This window comes from Marmota marmota, unplaced genomic scaffold (genome assembly GCF_001458135.2).
Source record: "Marmota marmota marmota unplaced genomic scaffold, marMar, whole genome shotgun sequence".
Classification (NCBI taxonomy): domain Eukaryota; kingdom Metazoa; phylum Chordata; class Mammalia; order Rodentia; family Sciuridae; genus Marmota; species Marmota marmota.
In genome coordinates, this window is record NW_026000229.1 from 29376015 (window position 1) to 29387243 (window position 11229).

At 34.8% G+C, this 11229-nt stretch overlaps 1 protein-coding gene across 9 annotated transcripts in view; it reads left to right on the forward strand.

Moving 5' to 3' along the window:
• The window catches only part of Gabpb1 (GA binding protein transcription factor subunit beta 1), a 61843-nt gene extending 57041 nt beyond the window's left edge, over positions 1 to 4802 (forward strand). For 6 of the 9 annotated variants that reach the window (XM_015480676.2, XM_015480678.2, XM_048793327.1 and 3 more), the window contains one exon: positions 3276 to 4802. In XM_015480676.2, coding sequence (XP_015336162.1) covers positions 3276 to 3428 — 153 coding nt within the window. In that variant the 3' untranslated portion in view covers positions 3429 to 4802. The remainder of the gene's footprint in view (positions 1 to 3275) is intronic. The other 3 variants (XM_048793326.1, XM_015480679.2, XM_048793325.1) reach the window with 1 other exon arrangement.
• The last annotated feature ends 6427 nt before the right edge of the window (positions 4803 to 11229 follow it).

Here is an 11229-nt window from a genome sequence, read left to right on the forward strand (position 1 = left end):
ATCCTGTTTGAAAATAAACCAAGCTCAAATCTTTTTTCTTTTGGTACCAGGGATTGAACTCAGGGACACTTAACCACTGGGCTCTATCCCTGGCCCCTTTTATTTTTTACTCTAAGACACGATCTCACTAAGTTGCTGAGGGCCTCACTAAGTTGCTGAGGCTGGTCTTGAACCTGGAATCCTTCTGCCTCAGCCTCCTGAGTTGCTGGGATTACAGGTGTGCATTTGGCATTCAATTTTTTTTCTTGTCCTATCATTCCATTATTTATTTATTACATTAGCAATAAATGTAATAGTAACTTATTGCTTTGGTTTTAAGTTGTGGCTTAGATAAATATATTCCTTATTGCCACCCAGATGTTGATTATTATCAGGATTTTTTTTCTTTAAATTCTTCAATGTTGAGATGTTGACAGAAAAATCTTTTGTTTTTTGTTTTGTTTTGTGCTGGGGATTGAATCTAGGTCCTGGCACATGTAAAGCATTGTTATTGTTTGTCACTGAGTTGTAACCCCAATCCCTAGAAAAACACTTCAGTATTACATATTTGGAGACTAAATTATGTTTACTTTAAAATGTCAGAATCATTTTCATTGTAGTTTTATTGCAAAGGATTAAAGCCATTTTTTTGGCATTTCTATTTAAATATAAATCTCAAATGTCAGTCTCTTGCCACTGTTAATGTTTCAAACAACCAACTGTTTGCATTAAGGAACTGTCTTGCATGTGATGTATGTTCAGTAAATGTTTGACAAATAAGCAGGAAAGCAAAGACTCTTTTTGTAAAATAGAAAGTGATGTTTTCCACTTTTCAGAGATTATTATTTGCTTTGAAAAGTGAGGTAGCAGAAAGATTCTTTTCCTAGGAACTAAGTAAAAAGGGAAAACACCATAAAAATTTATAATGTTAATCATACTTTCAGTATATTCAAAGAATAGTGTTAATGAGCATTGTTTTTCAGATTTTACAGATCTGGTCAAAAAAATGCAGTGTAAAAGAAGTCTTTTGTTTGGCCTGGTAGACAGAAGGGAGCTTTCATTTTATTTATATTAAAATATATTCTACTTTTTGGGGATGGGGTTCGTAGTAAAGCACTTGCCTAGCATGTGTGAGGCCCTGAAGTTGATCCCCAGCATGAAAACATAAAATATGTATATATGCATGCACATGCAAAAACAAATATGAATGTGAATATACATATTCTACTTATAATAGGATTAAAGTATTGTCATTTTTGGACTGTTTTACCTCACTCAGTTTATTTGCATCTTCTGCAATAATAGTGAATCTCTTGCTGAGTCTAAATATTAATAAATAGATAATAATAAAAGATACTTTAGGTTTAATGAGATATAATATTTCCTACTAAACTGGGGCAGATTTTTATCTATATTCTAAGTTTTGGCTGCGAAAGGACTTTCTTGCTTAACATACGTAAAGGTTTTTTTGTTGTTGTTGTTGTTTTGTTTTAAAAAGAAACTTAGGCATAGCACATGAGGTCCTCTGAGGTGCAGTTGAGACTCCTTGCTTTCTGTGCTCTGAACACATGTAAATTTCTAAAATACTTTTGCATGATTGAGAGTGTTCCTTCCAGAGAGGTGATATCTAGCTCCTGAGGCAGCAGTACACAAGCCGTCTCACCCTCTACCCCTATCCATTGGTATGCTCAAAATCCTTCATCATGTGCTGGGGTACTAGTTTTCATAATTTACCTGAGGCTCGGCTCTTGGGTATTTGGCTTGTTCCTATGCTGTCATTCATCTTTGCTGAAGTTATGGTTAGAAAGGGGTAAGAAGAGGGTAGCTAGGGTATAAAGAAGCATCAGGGTAGGGCCTGGTTAGTGGTAAGAATCATTCTTTTATTATACTTGAACACTTGGTGTAATTAGAAGATTTGGAGACCACTTATATAATCAGTCACTCCCATTTCTGGCCGGCCCATGGAAAAAATAAATGTTGGATCTAACTTCATTCTCAGTGTAGGAAAGGAGGCAGGATCATAGGAAGGCAGGTGGATTGTATATGATCCTTCTTGTGCACCATATGAAAAACAAAGAGAAGGGACTCTTTTGGTGTCTTTAGTGTGCAAGTATCAAGGAGGCAGTGGATATATAGGAACAGACCCTTATACTGCCCTTCTAGCAGGCTGCCCACTCCTCACCTTCAGTTTCCTCTAGTCAAATTTCTTGCCCAAAGTGAGCCCGAATTTTCTTGATTTATAATTCTACCTCACTAAGAGGGTCCTGCATCCTGTGATGGGGTTGATTTATTCCTTTTGTTTGATACTGAGATTCTAACCCAGGGGTACTTTATTGCTGAGCTACATCCTCAGCCTTTTTTATTTTTTATTTTATTTTTTATTTCAAGACAAGGTCCAACTTGTGATCCTCCTGCTTCAGGTTCCAGAATCATTGGGATTACAGGTGTGCACCACCACACCTGTCTAGGTTGCTTCATTCCTAAGATAATGGAAACTTTCCTAGAGTCTGGGCCTATGCAGGTTACCTCTTTTGTTTACGTGCTTACAAGAGGTATGGGAAAGGAATATTTGAAATGTTTTCCCTAAAATATATAATATAATATATATTATGTGACATATTTAATAATAATATATAATGTATATAATATGTAATATATGAAGTAACTAATAGGGGCAGAGTGAGGAGGAAAAACAATACCATTATTCATTGGATTGGATTTGTTTTTCAGCTCTAAATTTATTGAAGAATTTAATACATATATAATGATAGAGATCTCTATCATTACCTTTAGATGAAAACATCACAAATATAGATATAAAAAGGTATAGTTGTATAGTTTTCTCTTAAAACTCTGCTTTTTGTTTTGTTTTATTTTTGGTTTGAAACAAAGTCTCACTGTTTTAGTCAAGCTGACTTTGAACTTGAAGTTGTGATCCTCCTGCCTCAGTCTCCCAAGTGGTTGGGATTATATGTGTGCAGCACTGTCACTTGGCTCTTTGAAAACTTCTTAAGTTTTTATAGTACATATGAAAGTACAGATACCCATTTGGGTTAGTCTTATTTTTAACTCAGAAATTTGAGATTAGAAAGTAATTTACATCTTATAATATGGAGCAAAAAATTATGGTTTAATTACTAGTGAATTGGTTGAAAAGGTAAGATGTCTAGGAAATATCAATAGAAATCTACTTATGGCTACTGCAGATTTTCTATGTGAAAGAAACATGCTTGAATGTGTTAGTAATGTATTTGACCAATAATTGAAAAAAAACTTATTTTTTTTTTTTAATTTAGGAGAGAGAAGCTCTTCAGAAACAGCTGGATGAAGCAAATCGAGAAGCACAAAAATATCGACAGCAGCTTCTTAAGAAAGAACAGGAAGCCGAGGCTTACAGACAGAAATTAGAAGCTATGACTCGTCTTCAGACTAATAAAGAAGCTGTTTAGTTAAAATGAACATGTAGTTTGATTTTACTTTTGGTCAAGAAAGAATGCAATCTTGAACTGTATACAAAAAGAGTACAGTCATGGGAATACAGGAAATAGAAGAGACTGCAGATCAATAATTGGACTTAAGCCATGAGCTCTGAATTCTTGTATCATAAACTTTACTTTAGAAGTTGTGAAATGTATTTAAAACTGAACTCTGTAAATAGTTTTTTTTTTTTTTTACAGTTCCATGAGTTGATAAAAGATTGTTGAAGAGATCCAAAAACACAATAAGCCACTGTTATTGAGCTTCTTTTTGATTTTTAGTATGAACCTAAATTTCTCAGAGACAGAACAGTTTTAAGGGTGATCGTTGTTGATTAGACCAAATGTTGTGTAATAATTATGGTGGACTAATGCTGGAATTACTCCTGTAGGTATAAACTTCTGTGTGAAGAAAAGATTTCTCCCAGGAAATCTTTGTACAGCTTTAAGTTGTCTCAGATTCTCTGAAAACATTTTTTAGAAAGCAAATTTTTATATTTGTTCAATTTCAGCTATACCCAAGTAGATTTACATGTATATGAAGCAAATATTTTTAAAACTTTCTGTTTGTACATATTCTGCATGTTTTATAATTTCAAAATGCATCACTTGCATAGATATTTTTCCCACAAAGATGATGAAAGCCTCCAGAAAAAAACAAACAACAATACACAAAACTTTTATTCTGTAGGTAATTGAAACCAAGTAAGCTAGCAGTTAGTTTTATTGGAATGACAATGTTCTTAGAAGGAGCAGCTTACAAGATAACTTGAATAATTTGCAAACTCTGCAAAATCTATGCTTTTTTGAAAATTTCATTGTGGGGACGTGAAACTGTATTTGTGCCTTCCATCATGATTTCCACATGAAAGCACTTTAAGGCACTGGATTTTAAGATAATGTTTTTTTGAAAACTCAAATGTATATGGGTTTCTGAAATATTTCATGGACTTATTTTCCCCCAGGAAATTATTCTTATGGAAAAAAAATTGCTTTTGTATGTAGAACAAGAACTTTTTGTACTACAGTGATGCTATAGATATGTCTGATGTAACTTACACTTTTCCCTGTGAAAGCTCCATGTCTATGTTGTAACCTGCTCTCATCACAATATTCTTGAATTCTACAGTGTATGGTCCTTAAACTCTGAAGACTGTTCATTCTTTTTTGTAAAACATAACTTCAAGACCTTTTTTCTTGCTTTATTTTTTAATGTTTTATTGCTTTATGAAAATGTTTAACCCTAATAACCCTCTAGATTACCTATACTGTATAAAGAAGCAATTGCCCTTAAAACTGTACTCTGGCCTACTTTTATATTTTACAATTAAATATCTTTTCCACATATGTTCAGTGTAGACTTATATTTTGACTGTATTTTCTTTATATTAAAAATTCTGAGTTGGAGATGTAGTTCAGTGGCAAAGTGTGCTCAGCATTCACAAGGCCCTGGGTTCCACCTCCAGCACCTAAAAAAAAGAAAAAAGAAATTTTATCATACTGTGTTTTTGAGCCATATTCTGCCATAGGAAAATATTTTGTACTTTTCACATAGTGACTTAAAAATCCCTGGGGTAACTTCTTGGGCATTTCAGTTCTCGGTGGAGTTACTCATATGAGTTGTTAATAAAAAGGGATGACTATCAGCCTGATTTTAGTTGCTATTGGGAAGTTCTTAAAAAAGGTTATAAGGGCAAATTAAATAACTCTATAGGAGGAGAAAAATCTTTTTTTCAGTTTTTTTTCCCCCACTGAATTTGACTTATGTTTTATTTATTTATTTTTTTATTTCAAGATGAAGTCTTCTGCATCACCCAAGCTGGTCTCTAACTCCTGGGCTCAAGGAGTCCTCCCACTGCAGGCTCCAGACGGCTGGAACCACAGTTGTTCACCACTATGTCTGTCTTTGACATATATTTTGAATTATATAAAACTAAGTTTTAAAAATGACAGGACATATTTTCAATAGCATGAAGCTTTTTCTGCAGTCTAAAAAGTCAATGGAGAATGTCTTTTTGATTAGTGTTTTAATTTATGTTAGGCAAGGTGCTGGTATTACATTCCCATACCCTGACGTACAGAGTTGGAATGGAGAAGGTCTAATGTGTTTGCCACTGTAGTTTTGCTCCCAAACCAGACTGACCCTGAAAATCCTCAAAACAGTGTTGGAAGCAAGCCTTTAAATGCTAATTTAATGTCTTCTGTTGACTCCCAGCCTTGTTTTGTTGAGACTTTACCTGTGCAAGACATCATTTTGACCTCCAATAACAATCACTGGCATAGATGGTAAAAAATGCTTGGTGCTGAGGAGTAAATTTGATACTAACAAGTATTCAGATATCTTTGGGTTGTTTACTTTTTTTCAGTTTTTGTATTGGAATTTGTGTAATTTTTCTATACTGTCTGGACATTGAACTCACTGGGTGTCTTGATTGTGAATTACTTGATTCAATTTAAACACTTTCCTGGGTAGATGCTAGACTCCTAAGATTTATAAATGCTAGGTTGAATTTGTGGTGCTTTCAGATTCCTCATTTGAAGAGGAACCTCATCTACAGGAATCACACTTCTCAACTATTTTTCATTAATTGTTGTTTATTAATATTTTACCTTAAATATTTCCCAAAAAGATTTGTCATGCCATTTGTTTTTATTGGCGGTTAGGAATTGTTTTCTTATATCAATCTCTCAAGATCCAAATAGTAAAATAGTTACTATGCTTTTTACTCTGCCGCTAGATTGATATGTTATCTTTCTGGTAGTGGATATTGGGGAGTTGGAGAGCTTTCTCCTTGATATTCAGTAGAACAAAACTAAAAAGCAAAGAGAATTTGAAAAATCATGTCATGAAGATTATTTTGTAATGTGTTTATCCAAAATATTACTAATGAAACTTTATGCCAATATATGTATCTTCAATATGATCATTTGTGATGTTATTCATTAGAAATTTGAAGAAATTCTTTGCCCATAATGGAAACTGGTATGTTGATAGAAATAGTTATGGCTGCTTAATTCTGATATGACTTTTTTTTTCCTGTATTACTCAAAATCAAGTTGTTCTGATAAAAATCTATGAGTTACTTTGATGTTACTTTAATACCTGGAAGACCTTGAATGTTGATTTGAAATAAAAATGCAGCAAGAGGGAATTTTTTTTCAGATAAAAATCACAAAGCAATACTAGGAACATTTATATCCATATGGATGGGTTCCCAAGGCATTAGTACTTAGGCTTATATAGCAATAGAAAAAAAATGTATTTTTTTCTGTTTCACCTGGCTTCTATTGAATAAATAACCTCTCTGTCATGTCAGATCAACTTAGGAATGGACTAACTAGTAGATTTGTTATTTCACTAAATAATATTTACTGTTCTTGGATTTCATTATAGATAACTAGTCTATTGTAGTTTTAAGCGATGTTTGCTATTTGCTTTCTCTATGTTAGATGAGAACACCTGATGCAAGTGGATTCAGTTTGACGTAAGTTCTCAAATTCATTCCCAGATTATTTTGTGTAAACTACAGTGGAAAACATAGTATCATCACTGGAAATATGCCTCTGGTTCCAAATCAATTTGTGTGTGTGTGTATGTATGTGTGTGTGTGTGTGTGTGTGTGTGTGTGAGAGAGAGAGAGAGAGAGAGAATGGGGGTGGAATCCAGGGGTGCTCAACCATTGAGTTACACCCCTACCCCTTTTGCTGCTGGCCTCAAAATTGCAATCCTTCTGCCTCAGCATCCTAAGTAGCTAGAATTATAGACATACACTACCATGCCCAGCGCAAGCTACTTTTGATATTAATATTTTTGCTTTCATAAAATTGTTTCCCCAATGATTAGCCTTCTGATCATTTACACACCTTAAATTTCTTTGAAAATATGTCACTTTAATGATAATCAAATATTGAATAAAATTTGGATACAATGCCTGTGGGCTCTTCATTTTTAGATAAATAACTCCCCCATAACTACCGTGTACTTTCTGGAAAAATTTTGACCTGGTTTGTTTCTGAGGTTCTGTCTACCATACTTCTTAATTGCGTACTTGGCTTTTTGTTTGAATAGTTATGATCTCATATGCATAGTTGATATATTTTCTAAAATATGTAAATATATAGTACTATATAATACAATTCCATTCTTAGTGGTGATTGATTACATGGATTATAATTTTGAATTTCACAGATTATTTGGATATTGATTTTCTACAAGAATAATATTCTCATATATTTTTGTGCACCAGTTAAAAAGTCAGCCAAACATTCATTTTTGTATTACTATTTTTTATGATTATTCTAGACTTAGCATCCCCATCATGATTCTCTTAGCTGGGTGTAGTGATACACATCTGTAACACCAAAGGCTCAGGAGACTGAAGCAGGAGGATTGCAAGTTCAAAGCCAGCCTCAGCAACTTTAGTGAGGCCCTAAACAATTTAGTGAGACCCTGTCTTAAAATAAAATTTGAAAAAGGGCTGGGGATGTGGCTCAGTGGTTAAGCATGCTTGGGTTCAATCCCTAGTACCTAAATAAATATAAATTTTAAAGTTCTTAAGGATTAAAATTACATTGATTTATTATTTTTCTATAGGCAAATAAGTATTAAGAAGTCCACATTTAAGTGGAAATATAGCTGTCTTTATTATTTATTTATTTACTGGGTACTGGGGATTGAACTCAGGGGCACTTGACCACTGAACCACATTCCCAGCCCTATATTATATTTTATTTAGAGACAGGGTCTCACTAAGTTGCTTAGTGCCTCACTTTTCCTGAGGCTGTCTTTGAATCCCAATCCTCCTGCCTCAGCCTCCCAAACCGCTGGGATTACAGGTATGGTCCACCACTCCCAGCCAGTCTTGTCTTTAAAAAAATTTCTTTGGTGCTAGAACTCAGGGATTTTTACTATTGATTCACACCCCCAGCCTTTTTATGTTTTGAGACAGGGTCTTGCTAAATTGCTTAGGGTGGTCTTGAACTTTTGATTCTATTGCCCTAGCCTTTGTAGTTGCTGGGATTATAGGCATGAACCACTATACCCCCAAAAATGTAGTCTTTTCTTTAATTTTTCTTTTTTTGATACCATGAATTGAACCCAGGAGCTCTTAACCACTGAGCCACATCCCCAGCCCTTTTTATTTTTTATTTTGAGACAGATTCTTGATAAATTGCTTAGGGCCTTGCTAAATTGCCCAGGCTGTCTTCAAATTTGTGAACCTCCTGCCTCAGCCTCCTAAATTGCTGGGATAATAGGCTTGTGTCACTGTGCCAGATTAAGTGTAGTCTCTTAAAAAAAATTCTTAGTCTGCCACAGAAATAGTTCTTTTTCCAAAAACTTCTACCTAATGTCAAGATTTGGCATCACACACTGAAACATTATGAAATATGTTTATTTTCCTTTTAGAAATAATTCAGTATTTAGTTTTCTGTTTTACTTTAATGAAAATTTCAAACCATGCAGAAGAGTCTAGAAAATATTATGAAAACATCCATATACCTATCCTCAAATTTAATGTTTGTTTGACTTTTGTTCTTCATTCTTTTAAGGAACAAAATTAGGTCCCTTTGTTCTGTTCCTTGGTCCTATTTCCTTCCCTGTCTCTTAAAAGACAATCAGAGCTGGCGCAGTGGCGCATGCCTGTAATACCAGCAGCTCCGGAGGCTGAGGCAGGAGGATCGCGATTTCAAAGCCAGCCTCAGCAAAAGTGAGGTGCTAAGTAACTCAGATCCTGGGATGCGGCTCAATGGTTGAGTGCCCCTGAGTCCAATCTCTGGCCTCCCTCCCCCCCCAAAAAAGACAATCAGAACTAATCACTATCCTGAGACACTTCATTCTTTTATATTTTTTCCCATATTTTTTATTGGTGTATCATAGTTTTATGGGATTTGTTTTTACCTATGTGTGCATACACATAATGTTTCATTCTATCTATTTTCCAACTGTCACTTCTGATTGTTTGATGTTATAAATTGGATGTGATGGTGCACATCTGTAATGCCAGCAACTCAGGAGACTGAAAGATGTGGATCCCAAGTTTGAGGCCAGCCTGGGCAACTTAGCAAGACCCTGTCTAAAAATAATCAATAGAAAGGGCTGTAGATATAGTTTGATGGTAGAACAGTGCTGTGTTAAACCCCCAGCACAGGAAAAAAAAAAATATTATAGATAGTGCTGTAACAAACATCCTTACATGTTAATTCCTTGTGTATATGTGGTAGGTTTCTCCAAGGCATGTACCTAGAATTGGCATTGTCAGTATAGGAGAGTCAATTTTACTAGATACTATCAAATTGCTTTCTGAAGTGTCTGTGAAGAATGAATAGGGATGAGAATTTTTATTTCCTCACATCTCACCACACCTGACATTGTTACACTTCCAACATTTTTTCCTACTCACATTTATAGGAAGTTGTTTCTTATCATTTGCATTTCCTGATGAGGCACAGTGGTGCATATCTGTAATACCTGCTTTTTGGAGGCTGAGGAAGGAGGATCACAAGTTTAAAGCCAGTCTGGGCAACTGAATGAGGCCCTGCTTCAAAAAATAAAAAGGGCTGGGCATGTAGCTTGGTGGTAGAGCTCCCCTGGTTTCAATCTGCTGCATAAGGAAAAAAATTATTACTTGCATTTGCCTTATTACTAGGGAGATTGAATATTTTTCCCCTCTTTTTATTGGGTAATTTTTCTTAGTAAGTTGAAGTTTAATACTTTCCTGGAAGCTAAACTAATCTTTTGCTGATTGTGTAATTTGTTAAGTATCTTCTTCCACAGTCTGATTTTCTAAAAAAAATTGTTTGTTTAATCTCTAAATCCTTCTTTTATTGAATGCCTCCAAGTGCAACTCTAATGTCAGGCTGAAGGGAGCATTCCAAGAAGTATTTTATGAGTCTAACAATCATAATCAAAAGTGGAATGAAAACTGGGTGCAGTGGCCCATCTGGTAATCCCAACTATTTGAGAGGCTGAGGAAGGAGGATTTCTTGAACCCAGGAGTTCAAGGCCAACTTGGGTGGCATAATAAGACCCCTGTCTCAACAACAACAACAACAACAAAAGGAAATTTTCATTTACAACTTAATCCTGTTTTAGTTATCACTAGTTAAAACATGTATACTTCCCGATAATCAGTGAAGATTTGATTTTTACTCTTAACATGTAAGATGTATTACACTACTTGACATAATCTGTTTCTCAATTCTTGCTTCTTATTTTGGTATTTTATGGCTGTGTATTTTGAATTATATTTGAAAGAACAAGAAGGTGATTATTGTATATACAGTGTTTGGGAACATTTAATAAAACCTCCAAAGATTAAAATTGCATTAGCTCCTTAATCCTACAGATCTGACATGTGAAGAGCCAAAGATAACACAGCTTGGGGTGTTGGAATGAACAGGGGTATTGGATCCTTAGCTTAAATCCTGGGTCCTTAGCTTAAATCCTGGTCTCAATTGTGTAATTTTAGCCAAGTGTCTTAATTTCCTCAAGACTCAGTTTGTCAAGATAAGTTAGAAGATGGCTTTCATGAGGTTGTCAAGATTACATCAAGTAATGTGTATAAAAGAGTGCAAGGCAGAGTACTCAGCACATAGTTGACATTCTTGGATATATTTTGAGGAAATAGGAAGACTTGAGAGCAGGGCTGTCATTTCAGCCCACCCCTCTTCCTACTGGCAGTTGGAGGCTGCATCCTTACTGTTACCTGGGCCCCAAACTTTGAAATCATCCTTGACTCCTCTTTCTTTCATATCCCAAATCCAACCATCCTAT